The following is a 26,151-nucleotide window of genomic DNA, read 5'->3' as shown; positions in this document are numbered from 1 at the left end:
TTGATTTTTAGTTGTAATCAGGATTATATCAAGGATGGCAGGAGGTGTTAAAACTCCAAGCCGCAAAATAAAAGTAGCCACAATGTATCCAATATACCCACATTGTTTATCGAGTACCTACAAGAAATATCCCCCTTTATTATATTATGTCACTGGCCATTGTTGTAATTCAAAAATAAATAAAGTAGAAACTTAAAATATTCATCAAATATTTATATTAACTTTTTCAACACGACATGATAATATTTTCAAATATATTATAACTCTTCTTCTAGTTATTATAGTTTACAGACATTAGGGAGTTTCTACTTATTTTATGTTATTTTTTCAAATTATATTGATCTAATTTTGAATTTTTAAAATGCAATAAGTACAAATATTGTCTTATAAGTTATTTTTATAGCAATTAATAGATACCTAAAATATATTTACAAAATGTATTTTTATATAGACATTTAACGTACAATTTTAACAAAAAAAAATGGTTATCCTGTAACGTTTTTATTTGTTTTTTTTATTGTAATTAAAAAAAATATAAAGCTTAGTATTGAATTGAAACTCTTCACCATTATGTATTTATAAAGACTATACACATTAGTATTTCCTATAGGTACAAAATGACAGTTACAAAATCAATTTAAAATAAATTATAAGCTATTAATACTATGAACTTATTCACACCGTTCTGCGGTATATGTCGTCGACTTAAAGTGAATAACAGTTTTATATAATATTACAATAATTATTTTGTGATGTTTTTGGTAAAAATTATTTCAATCTACGTAATAGTCAATAGGTATTAGGTACTGTTTAATAATTATAGTATTATTAATGAAAATAAATCAGGTACTATATGATCCGTGACATGAAAAGTGGCCACTGCACTCCTTCACCCACGCACAATACCAAGAACGGGAACCATTGGATTATCAAACTGCTTCGCACCGTTTGCGTATTTAAATATAATGTTTTATATAAATTGTTCATTTTTTTGTTAAAATACTCTTATCGTCTATACTCTATATAATAATAATTTAACATTAGGTATATACTACATTAAATTTTATGCCAATACGTTAATTTAAAATAACGCGCAACAATTACATTTACGATTATGATACCCACTGATGCGAAATGATCGTTAGGTTTGAATCGGTCAACAGACACTTTTCGTGTTGTGGACTATAACAATAGTATAATAAAGTATATTATTAGGTAATTAAAAAATTATTAAATTTCCTTACAAATAATGGCCGACACGCCGTTATCTGGTTGTCGCTCTAATCTATTATTTTTTCGACGCTCTAAATCGTCTGCAATAGTTTTTCATGGAATTCAAATTTAACACACCCATTGCAGTTACCTACTCAATTATTACTGATTAAGTAAACTCGAAACACACTATAATACAAATACAGATCAATTAGGACAAATCAAATTTGTTCCACAAACTATGATGTTTTAGTGTGTAAAATAAATAAGCACGTTATTTGACTTCCCGTTAAAAAGTAATATACTCATTACCTGTAGTAGAATAGTAGGTAATATATATAAAAGAAGGATTTTTTCGGGCTTTTTATATTTTTAACTTCAGCATTTTATGCACGAAAAGTTTTTACACGGATGGAAAACATTTTTTAGAGTTTTTCGGAAGGATAAAAAAAGTACGGGGCCCAAAAGGTTTCAAGAAGACAAATAGTGGGAGATTCGTCTTCTACCCACTTCATACACACAATTTTATTTATTATAAATTTTAATTATTAATGTTGGGGCCAAAAGAATGTGCGGTTCGGTTAGGTTAGTAATATTTATATGCTTGGACGACACGGTGTAATTGCACCCGTATACACTCGTTGCTGCTTGTATACATGTATATAAATATTCGGACAACGATGCATTTAATCCAAACGCAGGGGCATTCGGTGAGGCAGGTCGTTTTTATAACTACTAACTACTTATAAGTTATACTTATAACAGACCATAACTTACTGTAGTTTATAAAAAGTTAAAACGAAAAACAATGAAAACCGACCAACATGACAACATATTTTTATTTATTACTATATTATTATATTTTAATCTATTACCATATTGGTTATATTTATTACTTATAAATATTGATTATAAATTATATAATTTATTATGATAAAGATTATCTATATCGTATATTAAAATGAAGTAAGATATCTTAGGAAGGGTTTAAGATGGCTCAGAGAAGGCTAAGCCTTCCTAAGCCTAAACCCTATATTTACGCCCATGGCTTTACTGTTCCACATATAAGGTATAAGTCATAAGTGGTAGGGTATTATTATTAATATATATATTTATTATAATTCGAATATGCAATATAATAAAATAGTAATTAAAAACCATAATATTAATTTTTAATTATTTAGTATTTACCTGTATTATATAAAAACCTAATTTAACATTTCGCGAAACGGGTGATGACAGAAGAATTTTACCATTTGAAGCGTTCTTGGCGGGTAATGGACCCACGCGGTTTAATAGAAATTATAACAAATTTTCTAGATCTTAAGTAATTTAAATTTTTCAGATTATTTTACTATACGATGCGTAAATTAATATAATAAAAATGCACCCATACATAGAACACAACAAATATAATAAATAATCTATTATGCAAGTAATTTCCTACATAGTTTTATAAATGCCTATGTCTCATCCAAAATACGTTCGTATACTTATATTAGATGTTTAAATAAAATATATTAAATAAATGTGTTTTGGCTGTATTAAAAAAATAAATATTAAAATATTAAAAAAATGCTGTATTTAAAATAATTTATAAAAAAACGGACGACTTAACACGTGTTTGGTCGTCGACCAGTCTTCGTAGGTATCGTATATAGGCCACGATCGCGTGTGGCACGTTATATACATGGAAACAGGAAAAGTAGAAAACAAAATAATACAATTAATTATAATATACAATATAATGATTATTATAGACGTTGCTGGTTTTTGTATAGCCTGTCAAAGTTATAAAATTCATCACATCTGTTATAAACCGCTGCGTGTGTAATAATAATGATAATAAAAACCATATAATAAATTCGTCGCCATCGTTATTTATGTGATCATAAATACTGACGTTAACCGATTAGGTGCTGATCAGAGACCATTATTTTAATACAAATTATAAAACATAAATATAATAGTATATAATATGTGGCGTAACAATATAATAATAAAATTGAAGTATGTGTGCAGACGTGTAATATAATAATATCATAAATGCACATAATATAATAATATCTATTTAAATGTAAAATGTATAATAGAAAAAACACCAACTCCTAGTTTAAACAAGATTAAATATTTAAATAACAAACTAAGAAAACCCGTATAAGTAATACAATATTATGTAAATCAAACTGGCTATAATAACATATCTGCATACCCAATATGTATTTTGATGAAAATATTGTGATATAAATATATTGACATATTATATATAGGTATAAAAATTATGTATTAAAAAGTACCTATTATTAATTATAATTGAGTATACTCGCGTATACTTAGCATTAATGTATTTTTTCAAAATAAAAAAAACCCAAGTAGGCCACTCTATTCGTAGATAATATTTATTTTTTATATTATAAAAAATTAAAAACATTAAAAAGGTATACTTGTGTTTTTCATAATCGAGTAAATTATAAGACAACATGTCTAACGTTATGTAAACGTTATAGTTTTCTAAATGATCAATAATTGTGTTTGACATTTTTTAATATTTCCTCCTACAATAATACTAATATTATATTTTTAATTTCATAATATTCTAAACTGAAGCAGAATATTTTTACGGTGTAACAGGTATCTTTAACCAATTACTTTTGTATCAAAATAAATACTGTAACAATAGTTTTTGATTTGTACTTTTTAAGAATGTTAACTACAGAAAGATTAAAAAATCTTCATTAAAAAAATTATCAGGAATTAGGTAGATTTTAAATAATATATAGGTACATAAATAATAAAATATAGTTATTAGTTTTATATGCATGATGTATCTATATTATGTATTTAATAATTAATAACGTGTTTCTTGGTAATATCGGGTAATCGATTAAACGACTTTTTTGCACAACTTTAGGTCGTTAAAAAATAATATATTTTTTACTACTTTTTACTTTTTTTTTTTAAATGTTAACATGCATTTTTAATTCCTTTAGTTCCTAATATCGTGGGTCGTATTTCGTAGTTATAAAAAATGCAAAAATATAATTTTATAAAAGTCACGACAGAGGGAGTCGGCTGATGAGAAGTTAATATCTTCACTAAATCGTGATATTATAATCTTAAATCGTGATATTTAGTCATGGAGATATGAAATGTAAGATGTAACATTCACCTAATATAATATAGGTCAAAGATCCAATCCATCAGCTCATATTAATATATTATTATTATCGTGAGTCGTGACCCTCCTTTAGCAACAAAACGAAACACGATAACTGATAACGGTTTTTCTGATGATAACAGCGACGGTCAACGATAACCGAACGTATCTACGTGATAGTAGTGGCACATGATTTTTATACTGTATTATTATTACTATTATTATTGATATTAAATTTAAAATATTATTAGTATTTAAGTATTATAATATGGTCACGAATTACATTGCTGTGCATAGCCATTAGCCGCACAACAGACGATTGTTGCAACGATAGACCGGTCGGCGGCCATAGCCAGTAGCACTGTTAGCTGTAAATAATAATTAGTAGTTAGTACTTCACTGGTTGCACGTCCTTACCAGGGTTCGGTATTTGAACGTCTTATTCAACGCGTAGCCAAACGATAAAAAAATAGATTTAACGCGTTTCGTTATTCCGTTTTCATGAGCGCCGCAGAACGCGTTAGAAATGTCAACTTCGACTTTCAGGTGAGTTTTCCTTACAGACATTCACATTAAAACGTTTTGTTTTCATTTTGTTATTATTTTTGTCGTTGTCTCTGCAATTGTGTTATTTAAATTTTCTCGTCCATAGCAAATCCGATGAGTACGGATTCGTGCGTCCTGACGATTTCGATTATGTTGAATATGAAAAGTTCATGACTGTTTACTTCACAATACTTACTAAATGTTCAATGAGATGGACGCGTCTATTGGCGTCCAACCCACAGCTGAAGAGGAACGCTCAACTAAAAAAATTTGTACGCAAAGGAATACCACTTACGCTCAGGGCACAGGTTAGTTAAACATCAATAGATATAATACTTATCTATTGTTTCAAACTGTGAATCTTACTTACATGTTTTTTTAGACTTGGACTTCTATCAGTGGTGTACAGAAGTTAAAGGACAAGTATGGGCCAAATACGTATAAACGCATGCTAAACAAACCAATTAATGAAGACATCAGGAATATAATCACAGTTGATGTTCCACGAACATATCCAGACAACATTTACTTTCATCCAAATTCTGAAAATCAAAAGACTTTGTTTAGGATATTATGTGCATTTGCAGCATGTAATCCAGATGTAGGCTACTGTCAGGTATATTTTTATTTTTATCTAATTTAGTGCTCATTAATTTCTTTTACCCTTATTGTTTTTAAAATTATTTTATTTTTCTACAGACTTTGGATTGTTTAGAATAGGTAATAATTAGTTATTTCTTTAAAACATACATAGTAATAAAGTGTTTTACTTAGGTAAAAATAACTTACTTAAGGGGCCGCTACACCAGCTTTTGTTTTCTCTGTTTATCTCCCACATAATATAGGAACAAAGATACTCGTATTTCCACAATTATGACTCTCTGGTTCAGTTTAGAGCAAAAGCACCTATTATATATTTTATAAAGAAGAGTATTTCCTTTACATTGACTAGATAGATTTTTAATATTTACAATTTTGAATAAATTATTAATGGTTAAAAATAATCGAAATTTTTTAAACTAAAACATACTTATATTTATAAAAAAAATGTAAATATTAAAAATCTATCCGGTCAATGCACAGGAAATACTCTTTTTTATAAAATATAGAATAGGTACTTTTGCCCTTAACTGAACCAGAGAGTCGTAATCGTGGAAATACGGAGTATCTTTGTTCCTATATTATGTGGGAGATGGACAAAGAAAATAAATGCTAGTATAGCAGCCCCTTAATTTATTTAAACTTTATTGAACTATAAAATTTATTAAAAAATGTAAGCAAGTAAAAGAGTTTAATTCAATATATTTACAAACATTCAAAAAGTATAACTATAAGGATTAAAGTAAGTTCAAGCCAAAAACATCTTTATTAATTTCTACTGAGATAGAGAAAATATAGTTAATTAATTCATTAATAACTAGTACCGAAACTAGGATTTTGGAGTCTAAAGACAACAAAGATTACAATAATCTCTAATTGTGAATAGTTGACTTTAAATTATGTCCCAAAATGTATTTTATAGTCCAAAATTGTTGGTAGTTTTTGTCTATCATACTTCAGGAACTGATGGGTAGCGACTGAGAAATACAAATTTCATTAGTATACTCAGCACTGTTTTAATTAATTAAATTTTCTAGTGTTACAATTATAACTTCTTTATTTTATAAGACAATGATTTAGAACATTAATTACTATTACTATATTGGCATTACAATAACACTTTTTAAGATAAAATATAAATAAACACACAATATTAATTTTACTATGAATTATAATATAAAAATATTTATGAAGGAGGAACAAATTTAACAATGTTTTTAATAATTTGAGTAACTAAATGTTTATTACTTAATTTTTTTTTATCAAAGAAATATACATATCACCTAGTATGTAAGAATTTTAAATGGAACAATGATTTCTGGATTTTTTTTTCTTTTATTCTTTGGTTAATCGCTATGAACGATCAACTTTCATCCGAATCCATTAATTGAATATCAATAGAAGTATGGTAACTATTGGAATTGATATTTGCAGCTGTCTGGTGGAATACTATAACAGAAAAGTACCAAATTGTTATTATAAATCAAACTATTAATTATTTTGTTGTAAATAAATATTTTTATAAGTTATTATCTTTTATTTATTTTAGAAAAACCTGGCTTGCACCCAAACACATATTATTTTGTATAAAAATAATAACATTAGTTTAAATTAAGACAGTTGACAAAGGGAGAATATAAAACTAAATAAATATAAAAACTATATTAAATAAAGAATGACTTAAAACTTGCATACTGTGATAAATAAAATAAGAAATGGTTACTAACATATGTTTTTACAGCCAATTATAATATGTCTATGACTCATTATTTTATAACTATTAAGGTTTAATAAACTATATTATTGTCTAATAAAAAATAAAATGGTTTTCACAGGGTTTAAATTACATAGCTGGTTTATTGCTATTAGTTACTAAAAATGAAGAAACTTGTTTTTGGTTACTGCGAGTATTAGTGGAAAATAAACTACCAGACTATTATTCTAAGACAATGGATGGTGTCATTGTTGATATTGAAGTTTTTTCACGCTTAGTAAAGTAAATAATAATATTTATTATTTTATATTATAAACTGTATTAAACAAAACAAAATAATGTATATTTTTATGTACCTACATTATATTATTATGATTTATGAATCTAATTTGTGATTTTTTTTTTTAGAAAAAAATTTCCTGAAGTGTCTCAGCATATGAATGATTTAGAAATGCCATGGGCATTAGTCGCTACTAAATGGTTTATTTGCCTTTTTTCTGAGGTCTTACCAATTGAGGTACTAAATTTAATTTTGTATATTATTTTACTAAATACTATGAAGTTTTATTTTTAATAACAGCTTAATAAATAATAATTTGTTTTGTGCATCTCTTTTGTAGTCATTTAAATTATTTAATGAGCTTTACTCCCACATTATAGCTATTCTTTGCTTCTAAAATTATTCACCACTTTATTCAACAACTCCCCAGTCTCTATTATTGAACCAGTGATTTCCTTTGTTCATTCTAACGTTTTCATTATTTTGAATTTTTATTATTTTTATTTATTTATAAATGAATCATTTAAATAAATAGTTAAATTTGCTAAAATTCTAAGTGCTACTATTTCTGTAGGAAAAAAATTTTATTTTCACAACATATAAAATATTCTCAATCACTGAAAACAATTGAAATTTTATAACTATTAACTAGTTTTGCCTATACTGGTAATTAATCTTAATAATTATTTTATAAAAAAACTAAATTTTTAAAATTAAAAAAATTAAACAGAACCCTTTAAACTTAATTATTTTCTTTTTTATGAGAAATATAATAGTTTTGTGTTTGTTTAGATAGTTATTCATAATTTATACTGTTATTGTTTAATTTTTTTAGACAACATTAAGAGTTTGGGATTGTTTATTTTATGAAGGATCTAAGGTTATATTCAGAGTTGGTTTGATGTTAGTGAAATATTATAAAAAAGATTTGTTGGAATGTGAAGACATTGTATCATTGGCAGAATGTTTTAAGTCAATCATTCAACGGCCATTTCCTCTAAACTGCCATATATTTATTAAAGTATGTAATTTGTAGATGTTATATGCAATATGCATGTATATGGTTTGTAAAGTTTGTAAATTGACTTTTTTTTTTTTTTATTAGCAAATGTTTTCAGACATTGGATCATTACCCATGTCATTGATTAATGATCTACGTAGACAAGTATCCGCTGAACGCAATGCTGATAAATCTACCTATAAAAATAGAAAAGGCTGATTTTGTATAGCTAATAATTATAAGAGTTTATGAAATGTTTGTACAGATGAATAAATTCTAGTCATATTGTATTTTTATGTTGTAACATATGGCCTATATTTAATTTTTTTAAAGTCAAAGTTTTCAATAAACTATTATTCTATTAAAATATATCATTTTTAAAGTATTATAATACACTGTAAGTAGCTATACATAAAACTCTGTATTTATATATATCATAAATTTATTCTGTTGTATCAAATAATTTTTTTTGTTTTCAAATGTTCTAGTTTTATACATTATGATCAATATGTGGCTGTGGCTGTAGTGTTTTTTTTAATATAATGTTGTAGAATGTTTAAATAGTAATATACCTTAAACCAGTGGTTCTTAACCTTTTTGGTTCAGCGCCCCTTCACCGTGATAACTGATGACTTACCCCCTCACCCCTTATTCAAACCAATCAAAAAATTCTCGTACAAATAATTTAATTTAATCAGTATTCTAAATTACAATAAAAATTCTAAATTTAATATATAGTAAATAAATGTTTTATTTGACTCCAATTTGGTTAGATTCAAAAATCTAACAATCCCCCCCCCCCTGAAAGACCGAAATTACCCATTAGGGGCGCATTAGGGTACTGGGCACATTAAGAACTTAATAACCACTGCCTTAACTATCATTTTATGTATTTAAGTCAAATATTTTAGCATTCTTATCTGCCATTTAATAATGAGTAAGTTATGATTATTTAAAAATGATTTTATATTGTACCATTTATTTTTATTAAGATTAAGTACATTGTTGAATTATTTTTATTTGTATCTCTAAGCGCTAAAAAAATGACATTTACTTTTTATTTTTATCAAATAATTGATATATTTTTATATTTCCATTGATGAAATGATAATGACTAAATTTAATGTTATATCACTTATATCTGTATAATTATATAACTGAAATTGTATTAATATTTAATATATAAAGTATTTGCCATAATATAAATATATAATGATAATATATTTTATGAGTAAACATAATAGCAATTTGATTTATGAAAATGTATTAGCAACTGGGTGATACCTTGATACCTAGGTTTTTAAATTTTGATAGGTTACTCAACCATCATAACTTAAATAATTACAAAAACTTAAATACTTTCTTATCATGTTTAAAGTTACATATATATTATTCTAAATAAAATTCACCAAAATAAGTTTTTTATTTTTTAGTTATGTACAATTAAAATAAGAAATAATTCAACCTGCTCCAAAATTGAAATTATTATTTACAATGAATGTGGACTATAATACCATACATGTTTCATCATATTTTTAGTTTTTAATGTATTGGTGAACACGAGGGATAATTAAAAATATACTTAGTACTAACTAGAATTTTAAATAAAAATATGATGCCAAACAGTTATTAGACTATATAGTTTAGCAATAACTAAGATAGCTTAAATATGGATTTTAAAGTACCTACCTACATATTAAAATATAGAAATTACCTGTTGACACTCTTTATTTTATTTCATTGGTTAGGTCATTGATAATTTCATAACCTAATAACAAGTCTATTAACTAACAATGACATTTTTAATTATGTACAAATGCTGAAATACCTAACCTTTGAGACATCTTGGTATTAACTTTTTATTTTTACTTTGAATACATTACTTTAGTAACAGAAATTGAAGAAAAATTAATACAATTTAAAAACATTTTTATAGATTTTTCATTAGAATGCAATTTTTAATTTGCTTCGTTATACCTACACATAACATATTGTTTTTAGGAACCTCGGTTATCTTATAAAGAAATTATTTTAAAAGTTATACTATAAGGAGTTATTAGTTATTCTACCTTCTTAAAATGTGAGTTGGAAGGATCTTTTTCAGTCTTAATGAAATCCAGGATAAACGATATTTAAATGCAGAATGGTAATTCATTTTTTTTTTATTATTTTACCATAGATATAGGTAACCAAATCCGTCTCTGTCGACACTTCTTCAGTCGCGTCTTTATGAAGTTTTTCACACAGCATTGGATGCCTCCTTCTCATCCCGAAAAAGTAAATCCATCATTGGATCTGCTCTGCAATAGTAGTGTTATATAAATATCCGTGTAGGTATAGATATAATTAACTTGTAGCAATGCATGGACGATAAACAATTCTTTATACTTTTATAAGCACGCACAGGTACGCATACTTTCGTTTTTAACCCGGGACAACTTGCACGGGGAAAAAGAAATTTACACCAAGCAAATTTTAAGTGTATGTACCTCTACTTAGTACCTACGCTTAAAATAATCGTTATCAGGTATCTAACGTGTTTATGCCATTCAGTATCTTCCCAGCGACATAATATTACACAACATTGACTATAAATAAACGTATACCTACATTAATACATTTATAATCGGGGGCAGTGTGATGCAATGGTCAGACAGCTGGCCTGGCTATGACGTGCGCGGTCGTCGGTTCGAACGGCGGATACACTCGCCACTCGGTACAGTGCAAAAAATACTACTTTTATTATTACTCTGTCGTCGTTCCGATTGCTCTACCCTGCCACCACCACCGGGCAAACCGGCCAAATCTATTGCCAGTGACGTCCACACACGCAAAAATTCTCTCATCAGACAAAGCCACAAAGGGATAGTCAGCGCCAGATCTGAGGGGGAGGGATCGAACCGGAAGTTTTGGTCGAGGGTCGCCGAATTACCTAATAATAATTTTTGTTTACCCATTTTTTTTAGAGTAACCGGTGTACATAAGTGTATAACAACGGCGGCATAATCGAGGGGATTGAATTATGAGAGGCCACTAATTTTTTACTTTACTCCGCGTAAAAAATATACCATATAGATATCCGGCACTGGGGGTAGAAGTGCTTTAGACATGCTCCACTCCTCCCAAGCGATAAATACGTTGACAAAGACTATGAAGTCCGTTACAATGAAAAGCATTAAGAATATATATAGAATGGTAGATATCCGTCATTATTTTTGATTTTATTGTTAGTGTTCATTGTTATATACTATATAGTTGTCTTAATGATACAGACGCGCACACGTTCTCTGTAAATAAACCATACGAATACCCATTATACACGTGTCGCAATAATATACTTTAAAATATAATCAGGTATAATGTATATATTTAATCGTGAGCGAAACTACGGCCAGGGCCAACTCGCCAACTGGGTTATGGCCCAGGCTAATAAATTGGTTCCGTATTAATGTACACATTTACTAAGAACATAATATTATTTTAAATATAATAAAATAAATTAGGTATAAATGCAAAACAATTTGAGAAATTAATTGTACATAATAAATAGAATAGTTTAAATGTTTAAAATATATTTAGTAAGTATCTGTATTTCACACGCAAGATTTAAGTTTAAATTAAAAGTGATAAATTTTAGATTTATAACATCAATAATTACTTATGTTATACATTTGTATTGTAATAAAAAACATTGGTGTTCCCTATCGCCCTCCACCCTTTCCTTTGGGTATGAAATGACTCTCTTGGGTGGCCCAGTCTAATCAAAATGTCTAGTTCCGCATATATTATGTTTATTTTGTTCTAAAGGTGCTTAAAATAATTTATTTCAACAGGTATATTATGCCTATGCACCGAGGTGCGTTTGTAATTACTATATAATGGTTATAGTTTGTATTTGTTGAGCTGCGACGTTGTAATATTTCGTATATCTATAATTTTTTTTCTATTATTTTCCAGATCTAGACCACCGCGGTCGTTGCAGGACACCTTGGAACTTGGAAAACCTCGAGCCAGAGAATTGGTCTCTCCGTCTTTCGTGTAGAGCACTAAAATGTAAATACATCGCGAGTAAATAAAAAATATTGATTAATATTAATATATTGATTAGGTACACAATATAATTATTGGTTTTACAGCGTTTTACGATCGCGAGATATATGCTGTGATCAATATTGGTAGTAGGTAACCATATAATATTATATAATATTGAGTGTATACACAGGTAATAAACATGATAGTGTTAGTGTGTATACATGCAGAAGTAGGTACCTACATATTACGTCCTAGTCTAAGTCTACAGAGGACTACGTGCGTTTTTTTTTTGTACCTACCGATAGGAATACGCTTGTAGTCGTGTTTACGATTTGTTTGATTTTTTTTTTTTTTATGGCTTATAATAACAATAATAAAACCGCAGACGGTAAACAATCGCTGTCGCCTGACCCGTCTAATCTCTCTCTCTCTCGGCACGTCATTTTTAATAATATAATAGCGACCGGGAATAACGACTTTTGACTTCGAAAGCTAACCGACGTTAAAATTTCAGCCATTTCATTCGACTAATTATGATTATAACGTTTAGCTAACCCTTCGTCCTAGCTCAGTTCCTCATAATTATTTTATCCTGCACCTAGTAGCCAACGCGTGGCAAGTACAGGAGTTGGCGGAGAAGTAGCTAGTATTATAGTGACAGTGTTACCCGCTCGGAATTCACCGTTTAGTATATTATTAAATCAATGCCATCATATTAGTAATATTAAATTATAATATTTATGACATACCTCTGCATAATATCCAAATCAATATTCGATTTACAAATATATATAGGTACTTACTTTTCTTTTTATAAAAAACTACGTTTAAATTGGACGAGATTACAGCACAGATATATAAATATATATATTTTTTATATATCTGTGGATCACAGGCGGTAAGACTGTTAGTGTTCCTCGGGCAGCGTATTGCCTGTATTGACGTATATATAGTTAGTTACAATAATAGTAATAAACAAGCCAAAAGTTTTATTATAGTTTTTATTATTAATATCAATATAACTTTATTTAAAAAATGTATAAACCTATACGTATAATAGTAAATTGCTTAAAATTACTTAAAAAATTATCATTATATTGTTATAAAATATAAATGTATAGTTGTACAACGAAGTGAATGTTTCATTTTATTATTATTTATCACCTATTACATGACATTCCATATTTTCATCCCTCTCCCTTAAAAAAAATCCATAATCAGCTATCGAGGTATGTGTACCTATAGCCCTACGGGGTTCTTTAATGTTCAAATTGAGAAGTACCTAATAATTTTTTTACTATCATTCAAGGATCAAATTTTCAATCAACTTATACATTATAGAACCATTGAGGGATAGCCGGATATGACACCTATATGTATACCCATGCTACATTTTAAACAGTCATGAACTGCATTGATATAAAAGTAAGTACTTAATAAATTAATGACATACTGTAGAATAATGTATAAAAATGTAATAAAGGTTTCTCGTAAGAAATATAAACAGAATGTTTACTTGTTTAATGTTTTTTAAGTACGAATTTTGACAAAATTAGAAATTCAAACGAATTTTAACGATTTTAGTAATTTCGTTATCATCAAAAAGTATTATTTGTAGGGACCTTTTATTCATGTCTATATACTATAGTATTGTTTACTACACACTATTAATGACATTTTCCGAAATATTTAGATTAATTTTCAGCTATTTATACCATAAACAATAAATTTATTAACGCTGTTCGTAAGTTTATTAACTTAAAGTATGAGGTTTAATATATTTGATAACAATTAGTATAAATAGTATATATTTTTTGTTATATCAAATCAAACGTATAACAAATTTCTTCCATTGATATAATATAATATAATATAATAGTGAAAACGTGGCTACAGGTCGTTTGTGCTTTGCTATAGCTACTGTTACAAAATTACCATTTTATAGGCCGTTTGCCAATCGTTGTTATTACAAATAAACTTTTATACAAGCTGTTTGCGCATAATACTATTGTTACAATAACCTTTGTTTATAGTACGTTTGAGTATCGTGATTATATAGGCGCATTATGAACCGTTTGTGTTATTTAAAAATTAAAATAAAGTTTGATTAAATTTGTTCATTGTTGGTCATTATTTACATTTACAGAAACAATTAATAATTAGAAAATTTTTGTATAAAAAAATCATAAAAACAAAATGTTATCAACAAAAATTGACTAGATTTTGTTGATTTATATTATTTATACACTATAATACTACATACATTATTTAAATAATTTATTTACAACTTATTATTATTTTCAAATCTAAATTATTTTGAACTGTATTATACGCAGACCACCAACTAAATATTTTACCCGAATAATTAATAGATAATACGTAAACAACAAATACCGAAAAATTTGTATCTATTTTGTAGTTTTTGTGTGCTTTTTTTTTTTGCAAGTTATTCCTATGATGATAACATAGGGTTGCAAGGAGCAATCTAGGCATTGTAAGTTAATGTAACACGAAATTGCATGTTAGATATTTGTTATGTTAGAATTTTTCACATTAAAACATTAATTTCGTCTACGCTATTGTTTGATAAATTGTAATGCAAACTTGAAATCTGTCAGAAAAAAAAAGTTGTAGGTATTCAATCCAAAAACATATAACATATAACATATAGTCGGTATGCTAACAAGAAAAAAACAGATAAAATTTCTATCAAGAAACCACCCCGAAATTTGCTGGAATGGAATTTTTTTATCTACTTCAAAATAATATGATAACAGACAATAATAATAAGTAATCACATATCAATGCTATACATTGCATTCGTACCTACTTATCATCATCGATATACTTTACAGAAAGTATAGATAGGTACTAATAAAAGGTATATTGACATAATCAACAAGCGTGATACTCATTAATTAACCACAACGTCTGCGCGAAAAATCAATAATAATAATAGTATATTAATATGATATTAATCCTATAGGTTTAGGTCGACAGTGCTGCGCGGTTTACCTGCCTATTTTGCAACGATATAATATGTTGCTGCGGCGCCGTTTCACGTGAGCCGTGCGGCGTATAGGTAACATTTTATTATCGTTACGAAACGTCACGTTCCACCATTGATAAACAGCGACGAACTAATATGTTATTTATATTATCGTCTGATAAACAACAATTAATTATACGCCTGAGTTTTTTTTTTCCAATCAATTGATTTTTTTCACTCTATATCAGTGTTTTTATTTTAATCTCAATATACACCCGGTAGTTTTTGTAAATTATATTAATTATTTACACACGGCCGTAGATTTATTTCGCGTATGACAATATATTATTTTTCTCTTGAGGTTTAAACGCGTGTCGAAAGTTTAACATTGAGCGACACCTTTTTATTTAATTTATCGTTCCTTCGCGTTTATACGCGCGGAGATCAATTTTACGCCAATTGTAACCTCATCATAATGTACTTTATAATATAAAATTATTATGACACTGATATGTTTTTGCTATAATACGATTTCGTATTTCGATTTCGATTTCTATAGTTCAATATTATATTCAACCGGTATAATTACTAATTAGGTACTGACTACAGACTAATTCTTATTTTTAAAATGTTTTCTAAACTTTTTTTGCTCGATCACACACACACACATACACACACATATATATATACTTTAATTTTACGTAGGTACTTAAGTACTACTTAGTAATTGAGTAGAAATAACTGAGATATCGGTATATCGCATATTATATAAGTAGCTGGTATTTTTATTTTTGAGTTTTTTTGGATATTGTGTATCTACTGTATCTATCTGTAAGCCATATTTTATAAAAAAAATTAAGAAGTCTTACTTTGATAACATTAATTTTGAAATTTATTTGCATGCATTGCAAATTCTACACTTTATGTTGAATGGTAGAAGTGTAGAACTTCTCAAGTATTAAAAGAATCTTGAAACATAACTTTATTTGAATTTGAAAAAATCTTGAAAAAATTAATGAATCTTAAATCATCTATGAAATTGATTGAATATGTGGCCAAATTTATTTGTGGTACCTATATTTAATATTTATCATCATTCATCACTAACTCCAAAATCCACGAGCTGAGACAAACATTAATTATGTTCGTATATTTATAACGTACATTTATACCATATCGAGTCTTATATATAGCTTATTGTTTAAAGGTTTTACAATTTACAACATTACAACAAAAAATTATTTTATATACCTAATTAAATTTTGTATTAATTCACGAAGGGGTGAGACGATTGCCGACACGTATTCCTATCGAATTATCAAATATTGTATACCGGTCACCTCGGTTCAAGATAGCCGTTTATCGTAAACTCGAATAAATGTGTCCACGTTGGTTTGAACCGGTCAAAAGTACTAAATACGGCATTCGATGTTAAGTCGTATAACATCTTTAAAGAGGCTAATCGATTTCGGTGCACTTTGAACTTGATAGAAAATGTACTGCAGCGCAGAGTTCAAAACCCGCGTAGATGCAGTATATATAGGTACATAACATAATTATTTTGTTCGATGTTTTATGTCTATACTTTTCGTCGTTCGGAAATTATTGTCTTATACTCTTATATAGTTATATACCTAATATAGAATGATATAATGTTTTATCTCGTGAATCGTCGTTACCAATTTTATCATTGCTGTGTTTGTGTATGTATATAGTAGGTATATACACATATGTGTATGTGTGTGTATGGTCGTCATGTGACATCCGTATATCATTAACGGCGAAGAGATAATATACTATTGATTTTTTTTCTCTTGTAATTATATTCATCTGGTGGATTCGTATTTTGTTGTAATATTCTTATTTATTTTTACGTGATACGTTCATCTAGGGAATTAGTACTTAAAATTAAGTTCAAAAATATTTATAATTAAAATGAAACAGTATTCTTGTATAACCGTATAGGTATGTACATTGTATAGTAAACGATATTACTATATACTCGTATATTACACAATGTGTCCCCCGGGGGAAGTGACCTGCCGGCGTCATAATATGATAGTACACGTCATGAAAAAAACCCTTTAAAGAAGAGGTCTATAACTCTAATTTTTTTTAGCTATGGGCAATTTAACTTTTTTTTAACAAAACTATACCTACCACACATTTTCTCTCCAATACGGACAACTAAAATTAAACGAACCTCCTACACAAAATAAACTAATCATTTTATTAATAAATCATAATTAGCCTCGGTATGAACAAGTTTTGCTCCATTCAACCCCATAATACATAAACCGATAAACGAATCCCAAGTCAATCACGTTTAGCAACGTATTACTCGAAAACTATGGAATTATACCATTTACATGGTATATATTATTGGTTTAATTTTACGACCAAGCATCAGAATTATCCAAATAAATGTCATATTTTGTCGTAGTTGTAATATGAATCTATTTAAAAATGGATATTGATTTTAAAAATATCTAAATAAGTTTCGAAATATTTTCGATAAATGAAAATGTAGCACCTATGTATTTACTAACTGGTCACTCATCACTCGTTTAAGTATTCAAAACAGATGATAATAAATAATAAATAATAATGGCTTGAAATTCATTTGGTCTAAAATTATTGTTTTAGTTTTAAAATATAATAAGCGGGGTTGAAAAAATAACAGTTATTGTAAAATAATATCAAACAAACGTGTTATTTGTTTAAATCGTTTTTTAATGTTTTTTTTTTTGTAATGTTTTAAAAATGCTTTATAAACAGTTAATATTTTTTTTTTTTTAAATTCTTAACAATATTTTGGTTAGCAATACTTAGTTTTAAGTAATGTAGGTATATTATAAAGTAGGTATATGAAGGAGTCTAAAAAAATTGTGTACATTTACCATTATTTTCATTGTATATAGGTATTAGGTACTATGATCTACACACATAATGTAAACAATTTCATAGAAAAAGTTACGATACAATTTCATATTATATTTTTTTTTAATATTCATGTTCAAAATCTTCCAAAACAAAACCACTTGTTCAAAACAATTTATTTAAAACATATTCCAACCGAAATGAATAAAAAGGATTAATAAGTGACACGTGTCACAAATAAACCATAAACCATAGAATAAAACAATCAAAATCATAATATCTTTCATATCTTTCATATTATTTCACACACACGTATAACTTAATGTCTTTCTTTGTTGACTGAGCGCTGAGTGGTAAAGTCTTATTACATAATATTTTTTTTCTATATAGATTTGACGGGTTGAGCTCTTTAACAAAAATAGTACATAATATATTTACATACAATAACAAGAACTAATATTTATTTTAAAATATACTAAGATTTATGGAAAAGATGCTTTACAAATACTTAATAAATTAAAAAGTGAAAGATGGGTCATAATTGGAAATTGAAATTATGAACCTAATAGGTTAATTTAATATATATATGTATAGTATTGTATTAAATTATAATTATAATATATATAATTAAATTTTGTCAAACTGGATAATAATATTATCACAGATTATGCGAAAAAATATTATTTTGGTAGAAACTCAATAATTTATAATTACATAAAAATACCTAATACATTATCGACTGTGGTTTGAAATAGCTTTTGGAGTTTGATGCAGCAAATAAAAGAACAAAAAAAAAAAAAAACAAAAATCGCCTAATAATTAACGATTATCAAATTCTAAATAAAATTATATTATACTCGACCTTAGAACTAGCAAATAGTCTAGACATCTTTGAGTCATAGAGCCTATATACCCTATAATATAGACATAATAATATATTGTAAGGCATTAAAATCACTTGAATTCATTATGTAAACTACACATTCTCTCTCAAAAAAACGGATTATCCATTAAGATACTCTATTGTGGATCCCCCGTACAAATAATGACTCTCGAAATACAAGTTACAACGCGTTCAGCGATGGTTTCTTAGATTTGCTGGTTCTTTGCTACTAATCCCTCGTGTATACAGCATGATTATAAGTTTGTATACTTGGTAGTTGATAGGCATAAGAAATATGTCGTAAATATAGTAAAATTAAATAGTTTTTACGAAAAACGAATATAAATTAATATGACTTATTAAATGACAATAATTTTCATGTAAAATTTAAAATAAATTTCATTTAAAACTATTTTGTGTTAACTTTTATAACACGATCATCAGCTGTGAACTAATTAATCCATTTGAAGTCTTTCATTTAGACTCGCTGTGGCGCTCACATAGAAAATCATTGTCGGGATAATAAATAATATACTGGTTTTATGGTAAAATGGCTACCATTGATTCAAATAAAATAATAAGTAGGACTTTTTTTTTATAGTACTTACGGAGTCAGTGAGTCACCGATTATTAATATTTATTTTAGTTATTTACTGTACTTAACATTTAATGTATTTTTGGTATTATAAAATATAAACGGATATACGATGAGTTTATTTCTTTCAAGTTTAATAATTATTATATCAAAGTGATCGAAGTATAACGAGTTTACTATACCCGGTTTCAGTATCCTGTCCCCGTAAAGAAAATAGTTTGCTTATTAAATTTTAAAATCTCACTGTTAGAATATCATACAAGTACACGACATGTAGCACTAAATTATCAAATAATATACGTGCAATATGCGTATATTATATAATAGGTATTCCACTGTGCAAATTTTGTTTCAGTAATGTTTATAAGTACTCACAGCTCGCGATATCTTATTGGAACACGAAACATCACAAATTGCGGTTTCATTCAAGCAGGTATATGTTTAACATTCCTGTGAATATAATATTCCTACCGCAATGATGTCTTTCATATATCTTTTAAACATCGCTTTTAAATATATTAACAATAATTTTTTTACGCATTTGATGCGTTGTGGTAACTACCATTATCTAAATTTGATGATGTTTCACATGATTTATGACATCTCACATATCAATATCTCCGAAACGTTATAAATAACATTTCCTAGAAACATTTATCTAACATATTAACATTAAATTATGTATAAAAAATAATGTTGAGTAAAATTATTCAACATAAATATGAAGCCGATTAATATAATAACAACGAGAAAAAAAATATAAAAATGTTCACTCCAACCTGGGTATCGAACCTTAACGTATGATGTATGATCCTTTATTTTCAATCTAAATAGGGACCTGCGCATTAACCTATCGACCTACGCCCGCCCATTATCATGCCAGTGTGTAATTAAATGTATTTGCATTTATTTATTTATGCATCAAAGTATTTTTTTTTGCTTATTAAATATTGAAATCTTACTTACCGTTTGAATATATATACTTACATGAAACTATACACTATATCTTCAAATTATCTACGTGCACATATCTATTTTAATATATTATATAGTAGGTATAAATTTGTTTTTATTTAATTATAATTGTAGATTAATAATTTGTATTTATATTTTATAATAATCAATACTCTACAGTCTACATTATAATATTATATATAATTAATTACGAATAAATATCATAAATTATTTATCACATACATCGTATTTACTAATACTTATTTATCACTAATCAATAATCATAATATATTCATAACAAATAGGTATAATGAGAATATATATTATGATCCTTATATAGCATCTTATAGGTAGAAATGTAAGATAGGTATCTAATATTGATATTCTTTTTTTGGTTTCATAGTTATATTGATATTACATTCGTTATTTGATTACGATTAATCTATTTTTATTTTCCATCTTGGCAAATACATAGGAGTGTTTTGTCTAGTTATGCGAATTACAACAAATCATGATTTCTGATAATAATTTCTAAATTCGTCTGACGATTTATTAAATTCAGAAAATAACAAACACATGCTGCAGATAGTTCTTACGTGTTTTTAAGCATTATGTTTCACGTGTTCCATTAATATTGATAAATGCAAAATGTGACCTCAAGATAAAATAATATTTTGTAAGCGATAATAATATTGTCTGTTGCGGATGTGTTTAATACGCTTGTAGAACCATGATATACGTCCATACTTATAAATTGTCCCTTATAAATCTGCAAGGGATAATTTATAGTACCTAATAAGTAATAAGTAATATTATAATAATATAATATAATACTATATACAGTATAATATTGTTATGATATCACGATTATTATAAAAATAGAACAACAACAGTACTTATAAGTTATATTATGCTTGTTACACATTTACAAGTTTTAATGAACCTATTTGTAATCTATACGCAGTAATATGATAAATAGTAAAAGTGTACACATTATTTTCTCACAATCAGAAGTTATTAGGGTTAGAATTGTGTCTTAATAATAATAATACGTATGGCATGAGTGTGGGGTGTAATTGGTTATGAACTGCGATAGTAAAGAAAAACTAAAGTTGATTTAAACGTGGACGACAATTAAGTATTTATTATAGTTAAAATTTTGATTCGTAATTTGTGCTGAATTTTAATCACATGCCAGTATGTGTTTTGTGCGCCATAAATTTTGTTTTTGTAAAAAAGTAAAAAAGTAATTTACAATTTAACGATAAAACGAATTGTGCAGCACTGCAGCAGTAGGCACGAGGTATTTTATAATAATATAAAATAATTAATAAACCAATAATTTCATATTTAAATAAAAAACCTATTTTATTATATTATTTATTACACGGAATTGGTTGTACAAATAATTGATTAAAACATTATGCATGCATTTGATAAGGTCGTACGAGTAAAAAGGTTAAGTGCTAAGTCATGAAGTGTTATTTTGTTTTCTGCAGTTATTTAAACATAATGGACGCATAGGATTAAAAAGAATTAACGGCTATTAAGCGTTCATAGAAATCACTTTAAAGTGAACTACACAGTGCACGTGTAGGTTTATAATTACGGATATCCATGATAATTATTATATAGTGCTATAATATACCTATATTAAATATATATATATTATTTGATCGACTATTTAAATAATTTCAACTTTTCGTTTGTTCATTCTTATTTTTTATTAGTTATAATGGGCACCTACGTAGGTACAACAATTATTAAAAAAACTGTTAACTATAATAAAACGTATTAATTTTAAAAGATTTTATTTATATACTTTAATCTACTTATAGTTATGATTTTTTTATTTATAAATGTATTATTACAATAATTTTTTTTCTGTGAATATCTATTTCAATAATCTGAACAAAAACTATCAAGATTTTTATGATATTTTTTCTGTACGTTGTTCACCACAATATGTGTGTTAGTAATGTCATTGAATATGTGAGTGTATAGACCGCTATTACTGATTTCGTAAGTATTTTTAATTAGACAAATTGTTGATATTTTTCTAATTATATTTATTGTTATACTAATCTGCATTTTTAATTAGCATAATAGATACATTATGTTTGTCTGACGTGATATTTTTGTTTCTTTGGATATTTTTGTCATACAGTGTTGTATGTACCGTGGGCGGTGTCCTAAAATACTTAAATATACGTTGTTCTAACAGTTATTTGTACACAATATAGGTCACTGACATTATATTATGGTGAAACGCTTATATTTCATGAAGTAGTAAAATAATATTTCAATGTATTTTATCTTAATCGTTAATTTAAGTGTACCTATATAAAATATTAATATAACATAGTACCTACATACAGTAGTTGTGCTGCCATTTTGAATAACTTGTTCTGACGTCTAAGATTTAGACAAGAGCCATACAACGAAAATTATTACAATGCCTATTAAAGTATTAACCGTTTGTATATTTTCAAATGGCATTTATTTTATACGTCGTGTCTACTGATCACTTATCACATTATTTTGACCTTTTCGTGAAATCAACACGCATTTCATAAAAAGGATAAGACGTATCCTTATATAATGCGATTCTCGTCATAATATGGACGATGAAAATGTATTGTTCACATTATCACATTAACACGATTTCAATTCTAATGAGTTTAATAATAAGTTAACACTAATCGTACAGTAAAATCAGAATTTAGTGAAATTCATTCAAGTAAACGTTATTTGCTTGAATGGTTGACAACATTTGAAAAAAAATTATAGTGTTAAAAGAAATTGTTAGATAATCAATATTATTTATTTATTTTCAACAAATACAGTTTATGATGATTTCTATCGATTGACTAGTTATTATTTTGTAAATAATAATTAATAACAAAATATTGTGAATAAAAACATGATAAATAAATAATTATGCTGAAACAAATGATACAAATGCTGATACGCGATTATATGGTTAAACATGGATCACACTAGATGCGTATAATATTCTCATAATTAATTTATACAAATATATAATATATTATTTTGTGGTTACTCGGACAAAAAGACAGAATCATAATGAAAATATTTTTTTTTTACTCTTCTGCTTTAAGTTTTTAGATCTTTACATAATTTGAATAATTTTGCATATCATAAGTTTATTGTTATTGTATAATATTAAATATAAATATGTGGAAATAGGGTTGTAGGCTTGTAGCCATTTTCCTCTATGATGAGATATTGTTTTTCGCCATTGTCTATTGTTCTCCAATTATTAATAATATAACATAATATAATATAATATATATATTTTTTTTTATTTCCGATTTTTGAATATTTCAGATTTATTTTAATATAATGTGATAATAAAACTATATATTTATTTATTTAAACATAAATATATGTAATTAATACGACAATATGAAAATAATTGGATAAAAATGGTCAAGATTTATTAATTTTTTTGAGGTAAATGGACCCACATGAAAATAGTATTATTATATAATTATCATCGACATGTGAATTGAAAGTGTTTTCGGTCTGAATTAAATAAACTCAAGTTACTTTTCTATGTGGCTAACTAACGTATTATTAATCAGATAATTTATTCCACGTTATTGTTAGTGTATATTTTGTTACATTGTTCCGAGTTATCGGAAGTCACCACGTGGTGTGCCGCGTGATTTGCCGGTTACGAAACGTTTGTTCTCTGTACAATTCGAATTATTTTAATGATCATTAGTCTAATGTCTACACTATAATAAGTACACAAGTGCTATGCAATACAGGGTGTTCTATAAAGAAAATGTTCGAGTTACAACAAATCATAACTCGGCGGGATTGCCGAGTTTTGGTCGTAGCGCTATCTATCAGCTGCACAATGAAGCACGCGAGTCTATAATTTCAATGGGTTGCCTGGAGACCTCAGTCAACAGCTCTCAAAGAACTGAGAGAAAGAGTGTCGTCTGTTGAGTTACACTTGATGTTAGGAAGGTTGGTTATCGTTGCAATCGCAAAATCGTCGGTGAGGGGCATATTGAATATTTATAAAAAAAAATAAAAAAATAAATTACAAGTTTTAATCGTTTTCTACTTCAATTTTACAAGTGTAATACTTTTTTAAATATTTAAAACCTGAACATTGTTTATGGAACACTGCGTAAATTATTAGGTACCCTATAGTGTATTATCAGCTATGGCCTATGCACACAATTTTACAAGGCAGTAAAAACGCGTATAGATCGATCAACGACCAGTCGCATAATGTCAAGTAGAATTATGGGTGTCCGATAAATAAGTTAATTAAATGTAATATTCATTGGTGGGAAATTAATTATGCAAATAATATTGTAACAAGCTTCGGTATAGTTATACCGACGGACGAGCTAATTAATAATATTATGCATGCTCGTTTATCACTCATATGTACACTCGTGAACGCTTATAACACATAGAAATAAAATTAAGTTTCAAGTATATAGGTATAATACGCGTATGTCTTTTACTGCCTATTAATATTTTTATAAGATGCAATTAGTTATTTTTACACACTTTGTTTTTTCCCAACCGGATAACCTTAAAAGAGCTTCTCACTAATACAACAATTAAAAATGAGGTCATGCTGTGGTTTTGTGTAGTATATCCATCATCGCACTACTGCAAATTCCGTTGTAGGTGGAATATTGTATACATAATATATTATAATAAGTGATTCTATTAACCCTGCAATATTCGCGCGTTACTTTGTACCTCCGATTGTTGCACGGGATACAACTGTATCTTAGTTATATTAAATATTTATCGTCCTAAATAATTTAAATAATTTTTGTTATAGTCTAAATTATTACCTAAAGCAAAACAACATTAACATTTTATAAACAAAAATCCAAAATTTTTATTCTATACAAACTGCAAAACTACTATTTTAACAAGATAAAAACGCTTACAAAAACATTTCTTATCTTCTTTCATGTACAATACAACGAGATGGGAAAAAAAGTTTGTATTACTTAAATTGTCCATAAACACTATGTTTTTATACTGACATAAAAAGTTACACGGTCAGTCACTTGGCATACATTTGTATCTCAGTCGACTTAGACATGAGAATATATTATAGGATATAAAAAGACTTAACGGATAAGGCTAACACAAAAATGAAAATAAAGAACGTTGAGTTTATGAGTCTATGGTAGGTACTTACCAGATATTATAACAATAAAAAATAGTAAAATATAATTTTTTTTTTAAATTGTTGTTTATTAATAATTATTGCCATTAAGTTATGCGAAAATATATTT

At 27.1% G+C, this 26,151-nt stretch overlaps 1 protein-coding gene and 1 long non-coding RNA gene across 2 annotated transcripts; one reads left to right on the top strand and one right to left on the bottom strand.

The window, feature by feature from the left end:
- Positions 1-4,538: 4,538 nt before the first annotated feature.
- LOC132917554 (growth hormone-regulated TBC protein 1) lies at positions 4,539-9,750 on the top strand. The gene is made up of 7 exons (XM_060978341.1): positions 4,539-4,915; positions 5,022-5,223; positions 5,298-5,531; positions 7,351-7,511; positions 7,638-7,746; positions 8,345-8,530; positions 8,615-9,750. The coding sequence occupies exons 1-7, from the start codon at positions 4,896-4,898 to the stop codon at positions 8,726-8,728; spliced, it is 1,026 nt and encodes a 341-aa protein (XP_060834324.1). The 5' UTR covers positions 4,539-4,895; the 3' UTR covers positions 8,729-9,750.
- LOC132917555 (uncharacterized) lies at positions 6,609-11,219 on the bottom strand. The gene is made up of 3 exons (XR_009660293.1): positions 11,120-11,219; positions 10,579-10,809; positions 6,609-6,964 (listed from the first exon to the last, which is right to left on the bottom strand). It is a non-coding gene; the product is annotated as an uncharacterized LOC132917555 (long non-coding RNA).
- Positions 11,220-26,151: the final 14,932 nt, after the last annotated feature.

Source organism: Rhopalosiphum padi, chromosome 1 (genome assembly GCF_020882245.1).
Source record: "Rhopalosiphum padi isolate XX-2018 chromosome 1, ASM2088224v1, whole genome shotgun sequence".
Classification (NCBI taxonomy): Eukaryota; Metazoa; Arthropoda; class Insecta; order Hemiptera; family Aphididae; genus Rhopalosiphum; species Rhopalosiphum padi.
Note: the sequence above shows the minus strand (reverse complement) of the source record. Positions and strands in the feature narration are given on the sequence as shown.

Coding starts and splice junctions, on each gene's coding strand:
- LOC132917554 (XM_060978341.1), top strand. CDS start 4,896: ATGTCAACTTCGACTTTCAG. Junction 5,532..7,350: donor CAGATGTAGGCTACTGTCAG/GTATATTTTTAT, acceptor TGGTTTTCACAG/GGTTTAAATTACATAGCTGG. Junction 7,747..8,344: donor CTGAGGTCTTACCAATTGAG/GTACTAAATTTA, acceptor TAATTTTTTTAG/ACAACATTAAGAGTTTGGGA.